The sequence below is a fragment of the Eleutherodactylus coqui genome, chromosome 11, assembly GCF_035609145.1.
Source record: "Eleutherodactylus coqui strain aEleCoq1 chromosome 11, aEleCoq1.hap1, whole genome shotgun sequence".
NCBI classification, from domain to species: domain Eukaryota; kingdom Metazoa; phylum Chordata; class Amphibia; order Anura; family Eleutherodactylidae; genus Eleutherodactylus; species Eleutherodactylus coqui.
The window spans coordinates 37,945,588-37,972,102 of record NC_089847.1 but is presented as its reverse complement, the minus strand read 5'-3'; the positions used below and the strand labels follow the sequence as shown (position 1 = coordinate 37,972,102).

The 26,515-nt window shown below is 43.6% G+C and overlaps 2 protein-coding genes across 6 annotated transcripts in view; one reads left to right on the top strand and one right to left on the bottom strand.

The window, feature by feature from the left end:
• NRN1L (neuritin 1 like) overlaps positions 1–1,923 on the top strand; it is a 47,605-nt gene extending 45,682 nt beyond the window's left edge. The window contains exon 4 of the mRNA XM_066582958.1: positions 1,526–1,923. Within this exon, the coding sequence (XP_066439055.1) occupies positions 1,526–1,817 (292 nt within the window). The 3' untranslated portion in view covers positions 1,818–1,923. The remainder of the gene's footprint in view (positions 1–1,525) is intronic.
• A 1,467-nt stretch (positions 1,924–3,390) lies between these two features.
• The window catches only part of LOC136582684 (receptor-interacting serine/threonine-protein kinase 2-like), a 65,688-nt gene continuing 42,563 nt past the window's right edge, over positions 3,391–26,515 (bottom strand). For 3 of the 5 annotated variants that reach the window (XM_066583869.1, XM_066583870.1, XM_066583871.1), the window contains exons 11-12: positions 22,609–22,719; positions 3,391–11,850 (exon numbers count right to left, since the gene is read on the bottom strand). In XM_066583869.1, the coding sequence (XP_066439966.1) occupies positions 11,555–11,850; positions 22,609–22,719 (407 nt within the window). In that variant the 3' untranslated portion in view covers positions 3,391–11,554. Of the gene's footprint in view, positions 11,851–13,169; positions 13,277–22,608; positions 22,720–26,515 lie in introns of all 5 variants that reach the window. The other 2 variants (XM_066583873.1, XM_066583872.1) reach the window with 2 other exon arrangements.

Genomic DNA, 26,515 nt, shown 5'->3' with positions numbered 1-26,515 from the left:
GTTGCTATTCATTTCAGTGGCAACTTTGCCTGTAATAGCAAGCCTTGCCACTGCAGTGGGAACAGAGCTGTCTGCAGAACTTAGTTCAGTGCCAGAGCACACCGGCCCAGAGAACAGTTGATATGGTGGGGGTTCCTGGTGATGGATCCCACCAATCTACTATTGATGACTGATCCTGAGAATAGATCATTGAAAGTTTACAAATGTACAACTCTTGTTCTCAGGCTCTAATCTATGGTTGTTGTTTGAGCCTAGTAACAGTGCAAAGTATATATTCAGTTTACTGTGTGATCTTTATTTCATTGCGCACTATTGAATCATCGTCAACTGTTCTGCATTGCCCTTTTGTACTGATAGTCGGTGGTTGTCCTATGTGTTGGAGGAACCTTAAAGGGGTTGTCCCGCGCCGAAACGGGTTTTTTTTTTTTCAACCCCCCCCCCCGTTCGGCGCGAGACAACCCCGATGCAGGGAGGTAAAGAAAGCTCACCGGAGCGCTTACCTTAATCCCCGCGCTCCGGTGACTTCTCTACTCACCGCTGAAGATGGCCTCTTCCTCCGTGGACCGCAGCTCTTCTGTGCGGTCCACTGCCGATTCCAGCCTCCTGATTGGCTGGAATCGGCACGTGACGGGGCGGAGCTACACGGAGCTACACGGAGCCCCATAGAAGACTGCAGAAGACCCGGACTGCGCAAGCGCGGCTAATTTGGCCATCGGAGGCCAAAAATTAGTCGGCTCCATGGAGACGAGGACGCCAGCAACGGAGCAGGTAAGTATAAAACTTTTTATAACTTCTGTATGGCTCATAATTAATGCACAATGTACATTACAAAGTGCATTATTATGGCCATACAGAAGTGTATAGACCCACTTGCTGCCTCGGGACATCTCCTTTAATACTCTCTAAGGCACCTGGGCCAAAGTCCAACTGCACATCCCTATCTACTGTATTGTGTATAGCTTCTTCACCCATGTAGCACCTTTTGCTTTTGCCAATATAGATTTTTTGGAAATGCTGCTGTTTCGTATATAATTTTGTATTTTTATAAAAAAGCATAATAAAATTTTAGCAATCACTAAATATGTAGGCATCCTTTTGGTGTTTTGGATCATCTAACTGAATATCAACAGTTGCACTTCATCTTATGGACACATTATTGGGGGACATTTAGCAAGTCTTTTAAGCCAGTTTCTAGTGTAAAAAAGTAGCACATTTTTGCGACTTCTTGGCTTTTTGCGCTGCCTTTTATTTTTAAAAATGGGTGTGACTTTCGGGAGGGGTCATGGCCACCAAAACCAACAAATTTATGGGTAATTTACACCAGAAACTCGCATAAAGTATGCCAGAAATGTAGACCAGGTTGGATCTGGCCTACATATATATGTAGGCACACGGAGGCACCAGAATGCACCTGAACCATGAAGTGGCGTGTGCCCGCATATATTTTTTTGAAAGAATTTTTAAGCAGTGCTACACTTGAGTTTAATTTATAATGTATGTCTAATATTGTAATTTACTTATGTAGGTCCTGGGATGAATTTCACAAGTGTGCAAGCAGCGTCCTAATCGACTGTCCTGAAGATACAGCCGCCATTTGGGAATCTCTAAGACAGGAGTCGAGGAAAATTCAGTACCAGGGCAATTTGCATGACCTTTGCACGGCCAGGAATCAGAAGTCAAATAGCATGGGGGCCATGGATACCGGAGAAACAAACAAGGAAACCCTTAAGGGTTTAGCATGCATGATACAACATGGCCTGCTACCAGTTGTTATTGCTCCAATACTGGTTTGGATTGTAACTGAGAAAGCATTATAAGCATCACTGCTCTTGCAAATTAAAGGATATGTCCTCACAAAGATATTTATTAGATGACTTGCAGCTGATGATGTTTGCAGGCATTATTATTTTCTTACTATCTTTTTCTAAGCCTTTATACTTAAAACGAACTTTGAACATTATCTTATTTTTGGGACATAATTCTGTGCTGATTAATTCCATAAGATATCTGGAAATATCTGTCAGGAGCTCATTTGTCCTACTTCACAGCTATGAGAGGGGGATTATGTAGGGCTCTGCAGCATACTTGCACAAAACATTGTGACTTTTTGCCTGTTTTCAGTCTCCTTGCATTTTTTTCTAAAAAGTGGGCATGGCTTAATGAAGGAGGTGGGGCCACCCATGGGCCACCAGATTTAGTATAATTTTTGTAAGAAACAGGAATAAATTATAATGCAAATCTATGTCTGCTCACAGCTTGCATAGATTTGACCTTCTGGAGCATGGAATGGCCAAAGATGTGTCCAATTTATTAAGCGTGCTGCTCTCAAAGGGATGGTCCCATCTTGGACAGATGTGGCCGAGATGAGAGCACCGCTGATTACAAAGTGGTCAGGATAACGGACACAGCTGACCAAGGCTAAGCTATTCTGTTTCTGTAACTCCCATAGAAGTGAATAGGAGTTAAACAAACAATGTAGCATAGTGAGCTACACTTTTTCTGCAACTCCTTACGGAAACAGAGCTCGTTGTGCTGTACTGTTTGTGCATAACTCCCATTGACTTCTCTTGGAATTACAAAAACAACAAAGCTCTGGGTGCTCAGCTATTTTTGGCTTTCCAACCACTCCTGGCCACTGCATTCAAAGTAGACAGGAGCCCTAAATCAAGATTGGTGCTGGTCCCACTTCTGGGAGCTGAACCTATCCGGCTTTAGTGGCATATGTTGTAGATATGCCATAGAAGTCTGAGTTGGGAACACTTCTTTAATAAATTTGGCACATTTTACCACATTGGTCACTGCACTAAGACTAGCCTATGAAATCCTGTTTTCCTTTACATAGGTTGTGCCTCTAGCCACCACTAGGTGGAGTTAGGAGCCATTGGATTAAAAATGATAAATGTATAGTTATATTCTAAAACTCCCACAACCAGACCTACTCATTTATCTTTATGGCTATATATGATTCCAAGCACCAGGGAGATAACTTATGAAGTTAACCAGCACACAATTAACCACTTTAAATTGGTCTTATCTTCCATACAAAAACAATTTTATTTTTTTTGCACTTTGTACTGATAACTAAGCAGAACCAAGTAGCTAATTTGATAAAACATAATACATGGGCATGTCAGAAAGCTAGCGGAACATTGTATAGGAATAATTTGGAAATATTACCGATTTTCAATGTTTTTGTATTGACCTTTTACTGGATTATATTACATTGCACACTGTGTTGCTTATGACGACTACTTACAGTTGCACACAGAGTATACAGGTTTTTTATTTTCCTTACAATGTATTAGGGCTTACTATTATCACAGGTGTAATATTTTGTGTTTCGGTTGATATTTTATCTCCGGTGAAAGAAAATGGACAGCTATGGCTACATACTGTATGATAAATCATTGGATGGACTTTATTTAGCAATCAATTAACAAAATGTAAATAGTATGAATTTGCAATCCTCATCAAAGTAATCCCAGGACATGGAATTATGCCAAGTCCTTGAGGTTCTAAATCACAAGATTATATCAGTCTGTATATGCTGATTTAACAAGCATAACCTTGTCTGCCATTCTGAAGTGTAAATACAAGAGAGATATAGACACATGAGATGATGGATATCAGTCACAAAATGTATTTCTGCTACATCTCCCTCCAAAGTCACTCCTACAAGATGAATGGAGATGTATACAGAGGTCTAGCTAGGATCTCCGTGATCTAGTGCAAAGAGTCAGTTCTCTTCCTTTACCATGTACCTATATACCCTGGCCAAGGCAGAGCAGCGCCGGTACCCCCTCGGGCACTTGAAATTCCCAACACATGTCTCATATACCTTGTATATAGTAGTGTTCAAAAAATAGCAGTGGGTTTGGAAAAGCAAATAAAGTGCAAAATCACTATAATAACTTTTATTTCCATAGATGCAAATATGCTGCAAAATCTACACATTCAGTTCTAAATCAAAACCATTACAAAAATATATTCACTGAAAAATGGGATTTCACTTTACTTTGAATTATTGAACTAATATTAATGGCATAACCATTATTTCTGGGAACTGCTTGACATCTGTGTTGCATGGAGTCTACCAACTTCTGGCATCTCGGAGCAGGTATTCCAGTCCAGGCCCAAAATCATGGTATGAGAAGCATCCCCATATCATGATCCTTGCACCACAATGCTTTACTGTCTTCACAGTGCACCGTGGCTTCCATTCAGTGCTCAGGGCGCGTCTGACATATTGTCTGCGGCCGCTAGACGCAAAAGGAACAATTTGTTGCACCATTTCTCTTTTTGGGCTATTCAACGTGTTCCTTTACAAGTTTTATCCTATACAGGACATGTCTTTGTTTCAACTTTTTGGGGAGTTCTTGCCGGTAACTTTGCTTCACTTACTCGTCTTCTGATTGTAGCAGTGCTCACTGGTAAGCTTAGATCCTCTTTGATCTTTCTGGAGGTGTTCATTGGCTGAGTCTTACCATTATGGTTATTCTACGATTCATTCGAACGGTAGGACACCACCCCCCACCCCCACCCCCTTCATCATTCCGCATCTTTCAGGTTTGGGTTGCCATTTCAAGGCATCTGAGATCATTTTAGATGAGCAGCCTATAATTTGCTGCACTTCTCTATATGTTTTTCCCTCTCCAATCAACTTTTTAATCAAAGTGCGTCCTTCATCAGAACAATGTCTGGAACTATCCATTTTAACTAGAACTTCAGAAGGCCAACATTTGCTACCCTCCTACCTTAAAAAAAAGCCAAAATTAACCCCTGTTATTTGACAGAACGACTTCTCCAATTTAACTCCTTACTGCTATTATTATGAAACTCCCATTTTAATTAATGATTTAGTTACTCAGAATGAGCGGCATGTACGTCCTAATTGTTGGGTGTGTTTTATCACTCTACTACACTTACAAGTAAATTACTTGCTATGTAGAAGTTTCGCTTCTACCAAAAACTGTGATTTATCAGGTTAATGATGTTGGAATATTTTTTTAACAGTACAGTAGGTTTCATTTTTATGTTGGGTAACAATGGATTTCATTTCACCATCTCTTATTCTCAGTGTCTCATGAGTGCAGCTCCGGAGGCAACAGGCATTATCTGCTATAATGTTCTCTTACACTCAGGAGCAATGCACTCCGACACCAAACCCACAATTCTGTGGCCAATTCTAAAGAGCTAGCAGAAGGTTCTGGAGAAAAATCCAGATTACTTTATGTGTTTGAATGCAACCAACCTCCTCCTCCCTCCCTCTCACACACACACAGCTAAGCAGCTCTGGTCTGTGAGACTTAAAGAGGTTTTCAGGGATTTTAAGAAACCTGCCTAAGGGCCCTTTTACACCGGACAACTGTTTGGCGCTCCGGTGCACAACAGTTGTCCCAGTGATAATCGCTCCTGTGCTTTCACGGTAAACAGACCGTCATACATAAATGAACAATGGCCTGTTTACACTGACCAATCATCGTTTGATTTTTATGGCTGCAAAAACTGAACGAACTGCAAAAAAAATTGCGCAAGATTTGTACATCGTGAGACGTACAGATATTGCACATATAGGAACCTATTCTTTTGAATGGGGTCATACACATGAGCGATGTTTTCCTGCATGGCACCGCAAAGCTATGCAGGAAACAAATTGAAGCATGTTTTATCTTCCTGCGCGCTCTCACATCGCAGCGCCTAATGTTTTCAATGGGGCCGGCGGCAGCATCGTGCCACGTACTAGGTGCACGCGATGCAAGGTGAGGTCCCCTATTAAAAACTCCGCGATCCTCTGCCACGGCTGTCTGCTTCACAAAAGTAATGTGAGGCTGTTCCTCGGGGAAGTCAGATGGTGGGGAGTGCGATATATGGACCGTGATTCATGGCCCCATATCGCACTCACCAGTGTAAGGTTAGCCTAAGTGCAGGAAAAGGTTTAGGATAACAAACTAACCATGACTAATTAGTTAAATCTCCCGTCATTCCAGTACCGCTGCTTAGGTGATCCCTGCCTGTCACCGCCAGTCATGGAGCAATAGTGACATCCGTCACTTGACTGTTGCAGGTAGTCACTAGCCTAAGCAGGGAAGCGTGCATTGTACATCATTGCTGTAGGACTGATGGGGACCACCGGATTGGTGCGGCTGGGTGGCAGTGGACAAAACTGGTCGTGATTATTTTTTAAAATTTATACCATTTTCCTTTTTTTCCCCCTTTTTCCTAAAATCCCGGACAGCACTTTTAAACATTCATGCCTTATAGCCTCCTAAATGACATTTGTTTTCATTGAGTGCAGAGTTTCTGTACAATAGCCTCGTATATGGGGAAGGATGCATCTGCTCATGCCCCACACTCTTCTATCCAGTGTAGAAGACTGATGGGGACGGAAACTGTGAGACGGTGATCAAAGAGGTCTCCGGCTCACATATTATCTCCTGTGTTTCTGTCCTGGTTTGCTTAACCCATGCAATTTTCTACATGAAGGACAAATCTCAGGATGGAACCAGCGCTGGTTTCACGAAAAGCTATTTTTTTTTTCCAACATATTTTTATTGGTTTTATGTTGCATATATAACATTACTTTAACATATTATGAAAGTGGTGTGATATACACATCACCGGCTTAATACTGCAACTAATAAAGAAAAAACAAGAAAAACATTATGAAAAGCAATATGTTAATATGTGCGTTATGTTCTGATAGTTGACAGACAAGGGGAGGTATGAGATACGGGGTGGGCGGGGAAGAGGGGGTGTCGAGGGGGGGATCCAGGTTAGTGCCTTTTGGTTGTCCCACTACTCGAGGTATGAGTTGGCTACTCACAGTTACCGTCTTGTAGCCACCTGGTGATTAGAGGAGAGTTACGTGCGTCTATCCAGACTGCCCAGGTGCGGTAGAAATTCTCGGCTCCGGTTGTGTCTTCCTGTGATCTTATTCTCTCTAATCTTTCGATCTCGTCTAAGGTCCCCACCCATGCGCATCTAGGGATTTCTGTGTCCTTTTTCCAGAATCTGGGTATCACTTGCCTCGTGGCCATAATGAAATATTTCAGCAGGCCTTTTTTGAGTGAGTGGGCGCCTAGTGGAGGGAAGGATAGAAGTGCCACCTCAGGTGTCAGGGTCAGTGATTCCCTGCACACTTTCTCGTATAATTTTCTCATGTCTCGCCAGATGGGTCTGATCATGGGGCACTCCCACCATATATGTAGCATCGAGCCCACTTCCCTGTGGCATCGCCAGCACATATTTGAAGCCGATGGGAATAGGGCGTGGAGCCTCTCTGGTGTCATGTACCATCTTGACAAGATCTTAAAGTTCAGCTCCTGCAGCCTACTTGCCACCGACATCTTATGGGTGTGCTGGAAAGCTTTGCTCCAGAGCTCTCCAGGAAAGGATCTACCCAGGACCTCCTCCCATGCGGCAACCCACCTGGGGGTGTGACCACCCAGCTTCTCCTCCAGTAGCTGGCTATATAATATTGACACGGTATGCTTGGGCGCCTCCCTTCTGCTGCATAGTTCCTCAAACGGGGTAAAGTTTAAGCTCCACCCCCGTTCCGGCCTCACTTTTCCTAGGTAGCTACGAACCTGCAAGTATTGCATCCATGAGCCCGGGGGAATTCCTCCTGTCCCCTGTATAGTCGCCAGGTCTCGCATGCCCCGGGCGTCCACCACCTCCCCTATCCTAGCTTCCGTTCCATTGGGCAGGAATCCCAGGCTACGAGTGCCCATTGTTGCTGGAATTTGTGGGTTTCCAGTTAAGGGGGTTAGGGGACCCGGAACCGTTGTCTGGCAGCCCCCCTTCCATGCCCCCAGCAGGGTGATCATCAGACCCGATGCCTCCGCCCTCTCCCAATTGACCCCCTTCGGGATCCAGAATGCTCCTTTTGGTGAGAAGGTATTATTCTGGTTTTCGATTTGTACCCATATTTTATCTGATTCGTGGTGGTGCAGGTCTAGTATTAGGGTTCCGATCGTGGCTTTGTGGTATAGATGTAGGTCAGGTAGGCCCACCCCTCCCTTTGTTTTTGGTTTGGATAGGCTTTTATGGCTGAGTCTTTTGGAGCCTCCCTTCCATATGAACCGGAGTATCAAACTTCTCAGCCTGTTGAAAAAGATTTTCGGGGGGGTTACATGGTGCTGATTGAAAGATGTACAATATCCTAGGGAGGATATCCATCTTAACCGCACTCATCCTACCAAACCATGATAGCGAGCCTCTTGCCCAGCCCTCCATGTCCTTTTTCAGGGTCAGTAGCAGCGGCTTGTAGTTCAACTCAAACAGCTGGGTTGGGTCGGTTGGGATATGAATTCCCAAATACTTGAATGAATCGCTTCTCCATTGGAATGGGAAAGCTGCGGCCATATTGCTGACTTCCTGTTGTGGGATGGTAATATTTAGGACTACCGACTTCTGAGCATTTACCTTATAGTTGATGAACTGGCCAAACGTAGCGAACTCCTGCATAATATTGGGGAAGCTGACGTGTGGTTCAGTGGCATATAACAGGAGGTCGTCTGCGTAAAGCGATAATTTGCGTTCCTCTCTACCAGTCTGTATTCCGCGTATTGACGGGTTGTTCCTAATTGCGTTGGCTAGTACTTCCATAACTATGATATATAATGTGGGGGACAGGGGACACCCCTGTCGTGTGCCGTTCCTAACCACGAATGGAGTTGACAACTTACCATTGACCCTGACCTGTGCCGAGGGGCGATTATATAGGGCCGAAAAGCAATTTTAAACCAGCCTAACGATTCCCTGCTTTGCATTCAGCACTTGATCGAGGCACTATGGGTCCACATGGTGCCTCCTTAAGGCAATATATTTTCTCCAAGAGGCAATATTTCCAGTGAGAATTGGCAGCACATGGATGTACAGTATGGGCCCATCACACGCTGTGGGCACAATATTATGGATCCACAAAACACGGATCTGTAATGTGGCCATATGCATGAGGCCTTAATATGTATATAAAGTACATAAATATATTAGCTATTCATGCAGTTAATTTGTGTTTAATAATTGCAGTTAGTGTATTGTATACATTGGTTTTTACTTTGATATATATGAATACTAAGCAGGCCTGGCGATCAACTGATCAGCTCTGGTTTCTGAAATCCCTGTTGACGGGTGGTCTGCCAGAGTGGGACTTGCTAATACTAGGAAGCTCTCTACTTTGTCCTACATGGGGGATTCCTGAGTGGGGAACTCCCCTCTGTGATGTTCATGTGCCCTGATATGCTAATACCCTTTAAAGGGGTTTTCTCATTATCCTCAGGAAAGTGAAGTCCACTGCTTGTAACCCCCACCGATCAGCTGATTCCTGGTTGGGAGCTGCACCTGCAGTACCGAGCCGGGCTATGGTCAGCGCTTCATGCGGCATCTGTAGTGACAGCTCAACCGGGAACCAGCTGATCAGTGGGGATCCTGAGCAGCTGACCCCGAGGGTCATCTATTGATAACTTATTCTGAGGATAGGTCTTCAATAGAAAAAAGTGAGAAGACCCTTTTTAAAAAAAAGAATTTTCCTGTTGAAAAGTAACAACTAAAGTAATAAGTAAGATGAACATTGTGATTCAATGTTGTTATGCAATAAACTATGAATGCTTATCACCATATTCGGTGCTTAAATATATGTTCTTCAAGTCACTTTGTTAGAAAAAAATGTTAAAGCATAAATTCTGTACTGTAAATAAAGGATTATAATAACATACACTTGGCTTCATAAGAATAATTGTTCCATAATTAGCACTTGATGTCTCATTTTCAGCATGACTATATAAGGGGGGTTTAGGAATTCACTGCTCCCCCACAAGTGGCACTGCTGCTCCAAAATGATCCGAGTGGAGCGGAAGAGAAGCCCCACTACATACGATGATTAAAGAAACATGTCACCAGCCAATTGGACGTTCTTGGAAAAGTGACGACCCCTGTGTAAGGCAGTTAGTATGTCGCAGAGTGGGAGTAGCTCAGTATATAATAATGCTGGTGGATGCCTTCTTGGTTTTTAGTAAGTATATTCTGCTGGTACAGTCGCATCTTCCTGCTGGCGGTGTGGAATTGGCCCCTCAAGTAGGGAGATCCAAGAGAAAGAGGACCCAAAGAGCCTCATGAGTTTATGGCCAGTTTTTCCACTATGGCAAGGGAGTCCTGACAAAGGACAATGGGCATAAGCCTGAAGACCAGCTGCTGGAGAGTCAGAGGGAGTCTCCCCCCTGCTGATGTGCATGAGGATTTTGGAGGAGAGTGCATCCTTTGCTATTGTGAGTTACAGACAGTGACAGATGACCACGCAGTCCAACGGAAGTGTTGTGTGCAGGCGAAGAAGGAGGCTGCCTCTTGTGTGACCAGATGACCATGGTGCATGCCAAACCCAGGTGCCAAGTGAAGGAGATGGAAGCTAAGGCTGCAGAGAGTGCTTTGGGTCAAGGTGGAGGACACCAGAAGGGTTGGTGCCACAAGCTCAACAAAAGTATCGCCTTGTCCAGTGCGTCAGCCCCTTTGGCCATGAAATTGCAGAATGGATAGTACCCCGGCTGAGTGGATGGATGTTGCACTAGAGAGAGAATAGGTCCTGAGCAAAGCCAGTTACTCATGTTATTGCCCCTATATAGCAGAGGTTCCCCTTGGGACTACACACCAAATTAGAGACTGTACCAGAGATTGTTCTGGTGATTTTTTTTTATACAGTTGACCCTTCAAGCTGCAAGGCCTATATGGACTGTGACCTATCATTTGTTGCAATAAGGCCTTGTTTATAGAGACTGTTGCTGACTATTGGTTGCAAGTATCGCTCAAGGATATGTGCCTTCCTATGGAGTGCTGCACATCATTCTTGCCTTTTACTGCCACATGATTTACTACCCACCTGCATTTTACACATAGTCCACATTACACTGCATTACATTAACGGCCTTTTAGAAGAAATGCATGGAGAACAGGATTGCAAATGTAAATTTTCATTTTTTTCTGGACAGCTTTAAAAATCACAGAAAACCCAACATTTTTATGGACAAACCATAATGAATAATAAATATTGTAAGCTATAAGTGTCTATGGGTCAAAATACTGATATAAACCAGAATCCAGCATTTACTGTAATTTTTAAAATACCAATAATTACAGTCATACCCGCTCAAGAACCACCAGACTCAAAAATCACCGGAGACTCTTTTTTTTCTTTTTCACGGACACTGGAAACAAGTCCCTTTTTCTTACAGATTGGACCGATGGCAACCCCTGCCCAGCAATCACAGCCAATGGTGGGGAGGTAGAAAGCCTGGGCCCCAGCAAAAAGCTGACTGGTGGGCCGCCTTCCATTTAGAAAGCGGTTGCTATCATAAGAAAACTCATTTAATGTGCAATTTAATCGTTTCTCTTTCAGGAAAGAAGTTAAGAGGCAAAACTCTGACCCTTTTATAAATTAGAAACATTACAATTGCCCTAAGTGCTACATAGAACATAGCCTGGCAGATAGTGAACCCAATATGGCCACCGAAAGCAAAAATGTGTCAATTCTATTGTGTCTTGTCAGCTTTGTGGCTTTTCATATTCATGCTGGATTTCTTGGGTGTGTATTTTGTGAGGCCAAACTGTCCAAAAACATTCTGGATGCCTCTTCACCCTTTTCAGAGCAGGTTTCTAGGCATTTCCTAGTTCTGGCCTTTAATATTCTCTCTGCATTGATATTTTCAGAATCTTCTCGGGAGAGCACACATCTGGATCTCATGGTATCGATGAGGTGGTTGAGATGTCCTTCTGTCACTCTGTTCAAAATGGTTTCCCTGTTCCTTTTCAGGGTCTCAACATAGTTTACACTCCAGATCAGATGAGGGCAGGGAACAGAATCTGAAGTACAAATAAAATGCACATAATGACAAACTGAAAAAAAAGTGTTCATACAGTTCAACCTACCGTATCACAGATTTGATTGGCTGAAGGATAAAAAGACCTAATGGGCAATTATGGTTAATTCTGGATCATGGCAAAAACATATTTTTATTCTCCTAACCTCACAAAGGCATTTTATTAAGGTCTAGTTCATTAGAACATAGAGCTTGTAGTAAGAGTTGAGATCAGATACCAGGCCATGGGAGAGGGGCCCCTAGCAATCTTGCTAAGCATTCTCCACTCTTGCCAAACTCGTTGTCCTGTAGACAGGGGGTCCACTGTGACCTTCTCATCCAAGGATCCACATACAATTGGTGCTGGTGCTACCTATGCCCTATAGCTACAGGTGTAACTACTAAGGTCCCAACTAAAAGGACCCATCTCCACTGAGACATAAGGTGGTTAGTACTGACTATGGATAGGTGTGTTAAGGTCCTTTTACATGGGTTGACTATCAGACTCGAATGTTCATCCGAACAATCCTTCACCTAACAGTAAGGCTATCGACAAGGACCAATGATCAGCCAAAGAACAAGTGAATACTAGATCGTTTAGTTTCAGCAAGCATAAAAGGGATGGTTGATCAGCGATGCATTTTCCCATGTGAACAGAGGAGATATACACCCGGCCTATGGGCACTAGAGACCGTAGTATTGATTTTTTTTGTCCCCTTGAGCCAATTCTTGGCCTATGTAAAAGAAAACAAAACGAGCGCCAATCAACATGCTTGATGGTCGGCACTCATGCACTTGGCCATGAACTTGGCCCGTGTAAAAAGACCTTTACTTCTGCGGAGAACCATCCAAAATGGTGAACATGTTTTATACCTCGGTTCCTCTGAAGGAACCACGACTTCATAAAAGTTTCTGTGCGAACAACAGGTAAACACCCATTCCAAATTAACTTGGTAGAGGGAAGCCGGGTATATCAGCTAGTACAATATAAAAACACATATAGGGAAATTCACTCTACCTTGCAGATAACAGGAGCAGCTGCAGAATTAGAAAACCATAAATCAATCCAGATCAATCAACTATACATAATCACAAAAAGTCATTGTAACAGTAATCCAATATTATCACATAATCCCGAAACCGATAAAGAATATGTAATATACAATGTTATTTAATCCATTAGCAATTAAAGAGTTAATCTGCACCCATTAAATAGCACAGCTAATATTAACCCTTTCCAATGCGCTGTCTAATGTCTTCTGATATAAACACTGAAGTCTATACAGATCCAATGTAAGAAGACATCAGAAAATGTATACTTACACTATTCTGCCAACCGCACTGCTCTGAGGTGTCCCACTATGTAGTTACTGGCTTTAGCCAGCAGATGGCACTGTTGTATAAAAAACAGCAAGTTCCCCTAGGAAACCCTGAAGCCAAAAATAGATTGGAAAGAGTTAAAACTACTACAACTTTGCAACAGTAGCTAAGTGAATCTCATAATCCATGACTGACATAGAAATAAGAATAAGGCCAGCTTCACACGAGCATAAGAGTATTTGTGCGTGCCTTAGCGTAACATTTTTGTGGAATGAACGGTGCTTTTTTGTGCGCACATCGCAGTATTTTACTGTACTTTTTGTCCCCGCAAGACATGTTTATTTGCTCGCAGCAAACAAAGACGCACCAACTGAAATGGTTAATTAGTCTTATTGCGTTCCAAAAGGCTTCTTTCTCCTGCGGTTATATACTGTTTCACGTGCTTCCTTGCATATTGCGTTTACATTTGTGCACGACCCCCATTGACTTCTATCGAGCAGTTGGTGCGCAAATACGCCTGTGTTATGTCGGACAAAAGCTAATTTCACACAGGCGAGTGCGATATCGGGCCCAATTAACCCGCAAAACGTGCGATTTACCAGGGATGTGAGGTGTTTTTGTGTCAAAAATGCATCGCATCACTTCAGGGAAGTAAAAGAGTTTACAAAGGCAGTATAGGTCCAAGTATAAACTTGAGAAAGACTTAACTGTATGGACCGTAAAGCTAATAATATTAAAAAGTAACTTTTATTAGAAATAACTAAAATAAGGAAAAGAGAAAAACAAAACAAACAATTAATAAATCGTATAAGACGATAATGAGAGCATTTGCCACACATAGATGGAGACCAATCGGGTTAGAGTCGACCGGTACCGCTCAGCCCGCAAAGTCAAAGTAAAGCACTAAGACTCGACCTGTGTAGGTTATTGGTCAACAAACGTGACTAAAATAGTCAGTCCTGTTAGTTGTGTGTCATGTATAAAATAGAATTGACACGCATTAAGGCGTTAACCAGCGTTACCCTACGCGTTTCACCCACTTGGTGGGTTCCTCAGGGGTATCAATACGCTATACCAGTAGTGTACTGGGTTGTGGCTAGCACAATTGTTTTGACGAGAATTCAGGGGTGTCTGGAAGAATAGAGCCAGACAACTCAGACTCGAATATACAGCTGTCTGGAAGTGGCTCTAAGACCAGAGCCAGTTAATTGTATGATCGTCTTCACAGACAAACTGTGTCCAAGACCTAAGCAAAAAGGAGTAATCTGATCGTGATAGTTATCAGATTACTCTCAGAATATGGTCTAGTCTCAAACAGATAAATTAGCCGGGGATAATAAGCCTGGGGCTAATATAGCTGTTACGGGGTAAGATAACTACCTGGGACACTATGGTGCTGTGCGGGTTATTATAGGTAGATTCTAGCTGCAGTAAACTTCTAGATAAAGCAAAACTCTGCATCTACAGATTTAGGCACAGATATAGCCATAAAGGGTTAAATGGTTTTAAAGATACCCAGATGCTGTGCAGGTTATACTAGGTAGTTTCTATCTGCAGTAGTCTTTTGAATAAACTAAACCCTACATCTAAAGTCCCAGGAAAAATTGAAATCAAAATAAATAAATGAAAAAAACCGGCAGCATGTCAGTCCTGGTGGTGGGCTGACAGCATAATGAGTAAGCAGTCCTCTCTGCTTTATATAGTAATCCCATGATACCGCCCATCAGAGGTGTGTAAAGATCCAACCAATAGGTGATGCGATGGGAGTGGTGTTATGTGGTGGATGTTACTGAGACAACACCCAGCTAAGACGCAGCCGTGATCAATAAAAGCAAAACTTTAATAAAAAAAAAAGAGAGAGCGTATCTGGAGATACAGGGAACGCCCGCCCATCAGGGCATTAACAAATGGAAGTCACATTTGCTTGCGATCGCGTACCAGCTCATGATAGTGTATGTAAGTATTGGAGCTGTCATTCAGGACGTGATGACGCATCGACGTCAGGTGACGTCACTCCGTGATCACGTGATGTCTACGGAGCATACACGGAGATTGTAGCGGCGCCGAGGTGTCTCACAGAGTGTCATGACGTACAGACGTTAATGACGCCATGACGTAGTCAGCGTGCATCATAAGCTATAGTATAATGAATAGGAGGCGAATCGGGGGGCGGTACCTCTCCGGCTGAAGTACGATTATTAGTTACGCTGGCTATCATCGTATAGAGCAAGGGAGGTGGAATAGAGGGCGGGACTATGTACCAGCCACTATGTCGGACCGACATAAATATGCCGCTCAATAATGACATTAGTGGCAGCGCATGGCAGAATAAAAAAATCAAGACAATTCATAAAGGTATCTTTTATTGTGAGTCGGTCCCAAGGGTGGAATTGATACTGTTTTGTTGTTACTGATAGTACTTAGGACATGATGTCAAGAATTGTACAATGATAAAATCATGCTTAGATAAATATAGTGGAGAAAAAATTGTCCCCACTATTGATACTAGCGATCATTAGAACAGCATGTCAAAAAAAAAATATATATATATCTGCATAGTCCATATAAACCTGCTATATCTACTGAATATACCAAAAGGATTCTATCCCCGTAAGTTTCTTGAAGACGGAGGACTTCCATTGTTTCTTAAAGACAGAGGACTTTCATTGTTTTAAACGCATTGTAAAAGAGAATAGACAATATGTCTGGATTTTATAAGGATGTTAGGATGTAGCTAATTAGCCATATCATAAGGTGTTTCATTATTCTGATGGTAAATAAATTCAGGATGTTGAAATACGTACCAGTACTAACAAACAAGATGGAACAATTAAATAAAACAATTAAACGACAACTGTTCATTTAGACCAGTCGGCGACATGGAGCGCAACCGGAAAATCCAACTAGTCTCTTTTTGTAAGAGAAGTTTGTTGGTATCACCACGCTGTCCGTCATGGCGGATATGTTCAATACCTTGAAAGCTGACCTGAGACTCATCACCCCCATGCATCTCCCACATATGTGTGGCTAGAGGTGTTTGCTCGTTGCGCCTGATGTTCCCTATGTGGGCAAGAATGTGGCGACGGAACTGTTGAACCGTCTTGCCCACATAGTTCAACGGGCACGAGCATGTTGCCAGGTAGACGACATTTTTTGATCGACAGTTAATAAATTCGCGGTTATGGAATTTTATGGCTGTGTTGGCGCTTTGGAAGACAACACTTTTTTTAATAAAAGGGACAAGCTGCACATCCTGAGCAAGTAAAAGTGCCGTTCAGATTATGTCTGCCTAGCCACATACTTGTCGGTATCTCCTGGTTCAGGTGACTTCTAACAAGGCGATCACGTAGATTGCGACCTCTTCGAAAAGTGATTAATGGTGAAGAGGGTAATATGTCACTGATATCCTCGTCGTCCTTGAGGATGTCCCAAAAACTGTTTAGAATCCCCCCGTACAGTGGAGGCCCCAGTATCATAAGTACCAATGATTCTGGTGAGTGTTGTATTTTCCTTCCTCCGTGATTGCAACAATGTACCCCGGTTTTTGTTGGCTGCGTGCTTATAAGCTTCAGAGATGATATTCTCTGGGTAGCCTCTTTGTCTGAATCTAGAGGCCAATTTGTCAGCCTCGACCACAAATTCCTTCTCTGAGGAGCAATTACGACGAATGCGCAAAAACTGGCCTTTTGGGATTCCTCTACGTAGTGGGTAGGGATGGTGACTATCCCAAGTTAATAGCGAGTTTGTTGCTGTGGATTTACGAAACGTAGTTGTTGAGAGGGTACCATCTTCTTCTTTGGAGATCTTAAGATCGAGAAAGGTGACTGTTCTCTCGTCGCACTCAGCCGTGAAATGTAAATTAAATTTGTTGATATTCAATCTTTCAACAAATTTACTAAAGGTATTTGCAGTACCTGACCAGAGGATCAAAATATCATCTATATAGCGTGCCCATAAGATGACGTTGTTGGTAAATAGATGATTCTCCTCTGTGAAGACATGTCTCTCCTCCCACCTGCCCAGGAGCAAGTTGGCATAGGATGGGGCACATGGTGTCCCCATCGCGGTGCCCCATAGCTGGTGGAAGAAGACATCCTGGAACAGAAAATAGTTGCGGGTTAGGATAAACCTCAATAGTTCTAGAACGAACTGATTATGCTCAAAAAATTGTTGACCTTTCTGACTGAGAAAATATTCGGTGGCTTTAAGACCCAAGTCGTGCGGAATGGAGCTATAGAGGCTTTCTACGTCCATAGTGGCTAATATCACACCAGGATCTAGCTGAATCCCTTCAATTTGGCGCAACATGTCGAGAGTGTCCTCGACATGTGAGGGCAAAGAGGTAACGAAGGGCCTTAATATCTGGTCCACATACGAACTAGCATGTTGGCTTAGATTAGAAACCCCGGAGACAATTGGACGTCCCTTTATTGGTGACAGCCCCTTATGCACCTTGGGTAAGGTATAAAACGTAGCTATCCTTGGGTGTTTCGGCACAATAAACTCAAACTCTTTTGGACTGATCAGCTTAGATACCAGCGCTTTCTCTGCGATAGATAGCAGTTCGCTAGAGTATTGAGTTGTAGGGTCAGATGAAAGTTTCTCATATGTGTCAGTGTCACTCAATAGAGACAGGCAGATGTTAGCATAATCATTTCTGTTAAGAACCACAACATTTCCACCTTTATCAGATGGTTTTATGACTATGTCACTATTACTTTCCAGGGATTTAAGTGCATGTATTTCTTCACAGGTCATATTCTGGGGACCTTTACAGTCTTTGGGAGTCAAATTTCTAATTTCCTTATGGACAATTTTTTCAAAAGTGTCCAGAAGGGGACAATGCAGAGATGGTGGATTGGAGGAATTTTTGTTTTTGAGTTCAGTGAACGGACCTTTTCCGGGCACCCTGTTCATGTCTTTTTCTAGATCTTGGAGGTCTCTAAGAATCGGCATGTCTAATGGAGATAATCCAAATTCAGCTGCTTGTTTTTTGTCCGCCTGGATGAAGAATTTCCTCCATCTGAGACGGCGTATGAAGAGGGAGATGTCCTTCGTCCAGACGAACGGGTTGAAGGAGTTCGTCGGGACGAAGGACAGCCCCCTCTCCAAAACGCCTATCTCTACTGATGACAGTGTCTTGTTTGAAAGATTCATTACTTGTAACTTATCGGGTCCTGATGCTGGGACTACATTAGTCTGAGGAAGGGCAGTAATCAAGCGACTCTTCTGTCTCTTAGTGGATAACGGGTGGTGGGAGGGCCTAAAAAACTCTGGTCCATATGGGGATTACCCTGTTTGTTTCTACCTCGTCCCCTTTGTTGGGGCTTATTTCTACCTTTGCGTGAGTACGTGTTGTATCTACCTCGACCAAGGACATCGGTTTCTGCCGTATCAATGTCGGAGGAGCTCATGTCTGTATCTGAACATGATCTATCGATGTTATAGGCCCGATTTTCTCTAAAATCAATGAGATCTCGGTTGAATTGGCCATGTTTGCGTTCTTTTATTTGAGCAGTGTATTTTTCAACATTGCCCTGTAAGATTTTCTCTTTAGCAGAAAATTCCGGATCATCCGAGAATTTTTTTACGGATGATTTATGAATTGTCTTGATTTTTTTATTCTGCCATGCGCTGCCACTAATGTCATTATTGAGCGGCATATTTATGTCGGTCCGACATAGTGGCTGGTACATAGTCCCGCCCTCTATTCCACCTCCCTTGCTCTATACGATGATAGCCAGCGTAACTAATAATCGTACTTCAGCCGGAGAGGTACCGCCCCCCGATTCGCCTCCTATTCATTATACTATAGCTTATGATGCACGCTGACTACGTCATGGCGTCATTAACGTCTGTACGTCATGACACTCTGTGAGACACCTCGGCGCCGCTACAATCTCCGTGTATGCTCCGTAGACATCACGTGATCACGGAGTGACGTCACCTGACGTCGATACGTCATCACGTCCTGAATGACAGCTCCGATACTTACATACACTATCATGAGCTGGTACGCGATCGCAAGCAAATGTGACTTCCATTTGTTAATGCCCTGATGGGCGGGCGTTCCCTGTATCTCCAGATACGCTCTCTCTTTTTTTTTTTTTTTTTTTATTAAAGTTTTGCTTTTATTGATCACGGCTGCGTCTTAGCTGGGTGTTGTCTCAGTAACTATAGCAACATCCACCACATAACACCACTCCCATCGCATCACCTATTGGTTGGATCTTTACACACCTCTGATGGGCGGTATCATGGGATTACTATATAAAGCAGAGAGGACTGCTTGCTCATTATGCTGTCAGCCCACCACCAGGACTGACATGCTGCCGGTTTTTTTCATTTATTTATTTTGATTTCAATTTTTCCTGGGACTTTAGATGTAGGGTTTAGTTTATTCAAAAGACTACTGCAGATAGAAACTACCTAGTATAACCTGCACAGCATCTGGGTATCTTTAAAACCATTTAACCCTTTATGGCTATATCTGTGCCTAAATCTGTAGATGCAGAGTTTTGCTTTATCTAGAAGTTTACTGCAGCTAGAATCTACCTATAATAACCCGCACAGCACCATAGTGTCCCAGGTAGTTATCTTACCCCGTAACGGCTATATTAGCCCCAGGCTTATTACCCCCGGCTAATTTATCTGTTTGAGACTAGACCATATTCTGAGAGTAATCTGATAACTATCACGATCAGATTACTCCTTTTTGCTTATGTCTTGGACACAGTTTGTCTGTGAAGATGATCATACAATTAACTGGCTCTGGTCTTAGAGCCACTTCCAGACAGCTGTATATTCGAGTCTGAGTTGTCTGGCTCTATTCTTCCAGACACCCCTGAATTCTCATCAAAACAATTGTGCTAGCCACAACCCAGTACACTACTGGTATAGCGTATTGATACCCCTGAGGAACCCACCAAGTGGGTGAAACGCCTAGGGTAACGCTGGTTAACGCCTTAATGCGTGTCAATTTTATTTTATACATGACACACAACTAACAGGACTGACTATTTTAGTCACGTTTGTTGACCAATAACCTACACAGGTCGAGTCTTAGTGCTTTACTTTGACTTTGCGGGCTGAGCGGTACCGGTCGACTCTAACCCGATTGGTCTCCATCTACGTGTGGCAAATGCTCTCATTATCGTCTTATACGATTTATTAATTGTTTGTTTTGTTTTTCTCTTTTCCTTATTTTAGTTATTTCTAATAAAAGTTACCTTTTAATATTATTAGCTTTACGGTCCATACAGTTAAGTACTTCAGGGAAGTAACAATCCTCCGGCACGGCTATCGAGACAATAGGAAACATCGCACTCGCATGCACCTTGCATACAATCCCATTGAAAACAATAGACGTGGCGTTCTGAGGGAACGCCCAAAGATAGGACAAGCCGCAATATTTTTCCACACCACGATGTGGGGGGAAAAAATTATTCATATATATGACTCCATTCTAAAGGATGGGGTTCATATTCGCGCGAGATTTGTGCATCTCGTAAAGCACAAATCTCGCATGATTATCTCAGCGTGTGAAAGCAGCCTTAGGTTAAGAATCCGGGAGTAGTTTAAGGTAATCTGTGGCATTTCCATTGCCTTTACCCTGAGGGCTCATTCACACGGGCGTCGTTCTCACGCATAAAAGGCACCTGAAAAAATTGCATTTATTAGAACTAATAGTTTCCTGTAGACATCGCGGGGAATAACAGGAGTTTACAGCGGGACATTTAAAATGTGCTTCTGGGCTGCAAGTTTTAAATGTCCCGCTGTAAGCAGCAGGGAATTCGCCAGCAGTAGGGGACTCCCTTCACCTCTCTTTCCAGCATCGGATTCCCGAAGGATTTCCCTATAGCGAGGAGAGAGGGGCGGGTTAGAGGGCTTTCTCGAGAGTGGGACTAGAGGGGATCCTCCCTCTAGCCCTGCCCCCCCCCTCAACTGCAATGGAGAATCCCAGGGAGGAGATCTCTATCCCTGCCCCTCCGTCTATTACCTCCCCCTGCACTATGGGGATATCCTTCGAGGATCACCTGTAGCTCCGCCCCCTCTCTCTCTCTGCACAATTTTCCCCATAGCAGAGAGAGCGGGGCTATGGGGGATTAACCCATAGCAGGGAGAGAGAGAGCGGGGCTATGGGTTATGCCCCCATAGCCCTGCACTCTCTCTCCCTGCTATTGGGAAATCCTGAAGCCCTGTGGGGCTTCTTTCTCTCCTCCCGGAGCGGCTGTGCTTTTTTAAAGCAACACGATGCTCAAGTGAATGGGCGATTTTCATGCACATGAAGCTCGGGTCTTCTGCACGTCAAAAATCGCCTTGCACGTGATTTTTAGTTCAGTATAGCCGCGATTTTTTTCACGTGCCTATGCTGCGCTAAATCGACACCCGTGTGAATGAGGCCTCATTCTGATTTCCATGTCTATCATAGATTAATAGATTCCCATAGCTAGAAGTTGCAGAGTCACAGTAGAATTTATCTTAGATGTGATATTTAAAGGGTGTACATTAACTTTTTAATTGCTTGTGGATTTAATACCCATAAAAACTATATAATAAATGTTATGTGGATTATGTAATATGTTGCAATTACTTTTTGTGCTTTGTATAGTTGATTTATTGTTTTAGATTTCTTCAGCTGCTTCTGTTATTTGCAATATATAGTGAAATTCCCTATGAAGTAAAACCTCTACTATCGATGGTAATCCGTCCGAAAGCAATGGGCTTTACCTGAAATCGTTGGTAGTCGAGGTAATTATTTCCATAGGAATCAATGTAAATCCGATTAATTTGTTCTAAACATTCCAAAAAACACACCAAACCACATTTAATGGAGAATAAATATGGTCTTTAATATCAAAAACAATAACAATAATGAATGAATATAAAAGACTACTGTAAAGAATAAATGAACATTTAACATGTTATTGAACCTGGTACTGTGTGTTCTCTGTGGCGTTACATAGGACTGCAGGTGACATTATTATCTGGCCTCAGCGTTATCACTGTGTTCTCTGTGCTGTTACATTGGAGTGTAGTTGTACAGTACTGTACTAGTGTATTACCCGTCGCCAATGATTGAGAGCAGTGGGTTGCATTAGCAGCAGGAGATCACGTGGGTTCAGCAGCAAGGTCATATGAACCAGCACACGCCGTTGTTATTAGAGTCAACCAATGTACCTAGAGACAAAATTTTGGCTAAAAAATGGCCTTACTCGAAATCGGCCTTGGTAGATGTCAATGCTAGTAGAGGTTTCACTGTATGTATATTTATTCTCTATTGAAGCTTTGTATTTTTTTTAAAGAAACATGTTAGTTTTTTGGTGTTTTTGTGGTCTTATATAGTTTAAAGTATATTTTTGTAATTGAGCTGATACATATAGCGTCTGTTTGGGTGTATTAATATAGATTGAAATCTGCTCCAAGACAGACATGTTCCTACCTGCTACATTTCTGTGCGTCCAGTTGACCCCATAATTCCTGGCTGCCCTCTGTTCAGGACAAGTGGTTGGCATGTGAACATTGGTCTTAGAAACTGAAACTGGCAGGCTGGCTGGGGAGACAGAAATGTACAGGATAATTGTGAACCCATCACATATGTTTGTAGATAAGTAAGATTTTGTACCAAAACCCATGTTACATTAATAGGAGTGAACTGTTAAAAGGTAACTGAACTTTAAAAAAAAACAGCAAGGGGGGTTTTCGGTGCGGCCGACTCACGCGGGGATCACCTCGTGGAGACTTAACGATAACTTGCTCCGTGACTCTCTTTGTGTCTCAGACATTAAGGAAGCAATCACAGGATTCATAGCGGACCACCAGAGTGACCAAACGTCCGCCCCCGTCCAATCGGAAGCATTAAAATGCGTGGTCCGGGGAATCTTAATTTCACATGGCTCCAGACTTAAAAAAGAAAACTCGACGAAACTACGCACACTTATTTCAAACTTACAAAACAAAGAAGAGGCCAACAAAAAATCCCAAAGCGAAGTGCTTAAAGCCGAAATCTCCACCGTTCGGCAGCAAATACTCAAAATCCTCGACCAACGTTCACTAGCATACAGAGATAAGCTACGTAGAGGGACATTTGAATATGCGGACAAATGTGGAAGCTGGTTGGCCAAGGCCCTCCACCCTAGAACGTCCCCCGCTCACGTCACCAAATTAAAGGTTGAGGGCAGAGGGCACGTGCACGCCACAACGGACATTTTAGAAGAATTAAAAAAATATTACTCTAAATTATACAACATCAGAGACCAAACGCAGTCTGATGCCCAGGGACTAGATGGCGAGATTGAGGCCTATTTAACCTCAAACGCCCCCAAAAGAATGACAGTTGAGGAGGCAACGGTCCTGGACGAAGATTTTGGTGAGGAGGAGCTCACAAAAATCATCAAAGAACTGAAGGTGGGCAAATGCCCCGGCCCCGATGGCTTTACAGCCAGATTTTATAAAGTCTTCAGAGGAGAAATCTCTCCTTTAATTCTGAAAGCTTTCAATGCGGTGGAACAAGGGTGCCCTTTCCCGACACACTCCTTAATGGCCCACATCTCAGTTATTCCAAAACCAGGGAAGGATGCCTCGGTCTGCGGCAGCTATAGACCCATATCACTTCTTAACATAGATATAAAGCTATTTGCTAAATTGATAGCCATACGTCTTCAAAATACCATACCGTTGCTGATACATGGGGAGCAAGTGGGGTTTGTCCCCGGCCGAGAGGCTAGGGATAATACGGTTCGATCCCTCTCATTGATTGCCAGAGCAAGAGACAGGGGCGACCCGCTATGCCCCCTGGCGGTCGACGCAGAGAAGGCGTTCGACAGGGTCAGCTGGCTCTTTCTCGCGGCCACACTAGATAAAATAGGGGTAGGCCCGAGGACAAAAGACCGAATCATGGCCCTATACCGAAACCCCACAGCCAGGATTCGGGTAAATGGATCCCTGTCGGACGCCTTCCAAATAACAAACGGGACCAGGCAGGGCTGCCCCCTCTCTCCGTTTCTATACGTTCTAACAATGGAAACACTAGCTAACGCGATCCGTCAAAATGGCTCAGTCAGGGGGATCTTGACTGGGAAAGTTGAGCATAAGATGGCCCTGTTCGCGGACGACCTGCTACTATATCTGTCCAATCCGCGCATAGGACTACCCATAATTCTTCAAGAGTTCAAACGTTTCAGTAGAGTAAGCAACTATAAAATAAACGCCCAAAAATCAGAGATCCTGAACGTGACGCTGCCGCAGGCCGAGGCATCACAGCTGGAGGCGCAATTCCCATTTAGATGGAAACGGCCCTCTATAAAATACCTGGGCATCCAGCTCCTAGCAGACACAACGCAGACCTTTAAACTGAACTTTCTTCCGTTCCTGTCGGAACTAGAAAGGGATCTTAACAAATGGAATTCCCTGTTTCTGTCCTGGAGTGGCAGAGTCAACGTAATCAAAATGGACTCTCCCAAAATTTCTTTATATATGCCAGACGGTCCCAGTGAAACTCCCAAATTACTATCTAAAACGCCTCCGGACCCTCATCACGGCGTTTGTCTGGAGGGGAAGAAGCCACGCCTACGCTACTCACTCCTCACCAGACAAAAGGAAAAAGGGGGCCTGAGCTTGCCCAATTTCAATCTCTACTATAAAGCCTCCCTCACAAACTGTGTGCTAGACCTACTAAAAGAGAACAGCCACAAACTTTGGGTCACTGCGGAACACTCCCTGGTCCCGGGGATCCTCCGGGGAACAGCGTGGATCCCATCTAGACTCATAAAAGAGATCCCCGACATATCTCCGTTTGTAGGGGAACTACTTAAGACCTGGACAGAATTCGGGCATAAAGAAGGCATGGTCTCAGTCCCTGGCCCACTAACACCTCTCATAACAAACCCACAATTTGAGACAACGCTAGGGGGAACGTCCATATTAGGGTTACAGACTACACCAATACCACGAATCAGAGATGTCATGACCAACACGAGCTTGAAACCATTCACTGAAATAATAGGTGGTGGAGGATCTGGTCCCGAATACTGGCTACAATATTTTCAGTTGAGGGGGTATGTGGGGTCCCTGGCTCCTCGGGTGAACCTAACAAGGGCTCTTACGCCCTTTGAACAAATGGCCATGTCCTCAAACACACAGAGACACACGATTTCAACTATATACAAACTGATGCTGAATCGGGAGGCAGAGGACCAAAGCCCCGCATACATAGAAGTCTGGGAAAAAGAACTGGGTCACAGTCTACCGAAAGAGGACTGGGAGAGAGCCTGGACACTGTGTCACAAAATGTCTTCGGCCGGTAAGGCTCAGGACCTAAATTTCAAAATTTTGGCCCGGTGGTATAGAACTCCTGAACACCTACACAAAATTTTCCCACAGACACCACCAACGTGCTGGCGATGCAATGCCGACATTGGTAGCATGTCCCACATATGGTGGAACTGTCCGGGAGTGGCTGCCTTGTGGGGGGAAATTATCGATCTATATAACCACATCTGCAAATCACAGCTAAGACTCACTCAGGAAATGGCCCTCCTCTCAGTCCTCCCAGGTTCTATCAAAAATATCAAGCGAAATGTTTTGAGATTCTTTTTGCTAGCAACCAGAAGAGTCATTCCTAGACTCTGGAAAAACACAACCCCCCCCCCCTCGAGAGGGATGTGGGTAAAAGAAGTAAATGATCTCATGCGTTTCGACGAGATGGGAGCGGAGGAGAGCGACTCCCAGGTAACATTCCATCATACCTGGGAGGCGTGGTCTACCTTCAGAGCTTCTGAAAGATTCAAGGCCTGGGTGGCCACAGGGCACCTATAGAGGGCTCTGGAGCTCCCCCGGGAAGCCCTCGGGAGTGGGGCATGGGGCGGCTCAGAGCTGGGCCCTGCCGCCTTAAACAGTGTTCAAAGATTCAATGGTCATAACACCCCCAACCTTACCCTCCTCCCTACCCCCCCCCCTGAATTCCCCTGTCTGTCAGTTATGTTTGTGTTGTAGTATAAGTTTAGTTATATATAGACAGTATACTTCTGCCCAAAAAAGGAAAAAGACGCATAGCAGAACTCTCAAAAGTGAAAAGAATTTATTTACATATGTCAATACCACTACTGTACGTACCATTCCAATTTATTATGCAATTGACAAATGTATGCTTGTATATCTGAAACTATGCGAATAAAATACTTTTGAACGGAAAAAAACCCAGCAAAAGTCTTCAGGTTAAACCTTGCAGCATTCGATGGCTCATCGATATTTTAAAAATGGTCAGAAGAAATCAACAACCCAAAAAATTGAACAGAAAATCGCAGATGGCTGGATAGCAATGTGCAAAGCCATTTCCAACGAAAGACGGA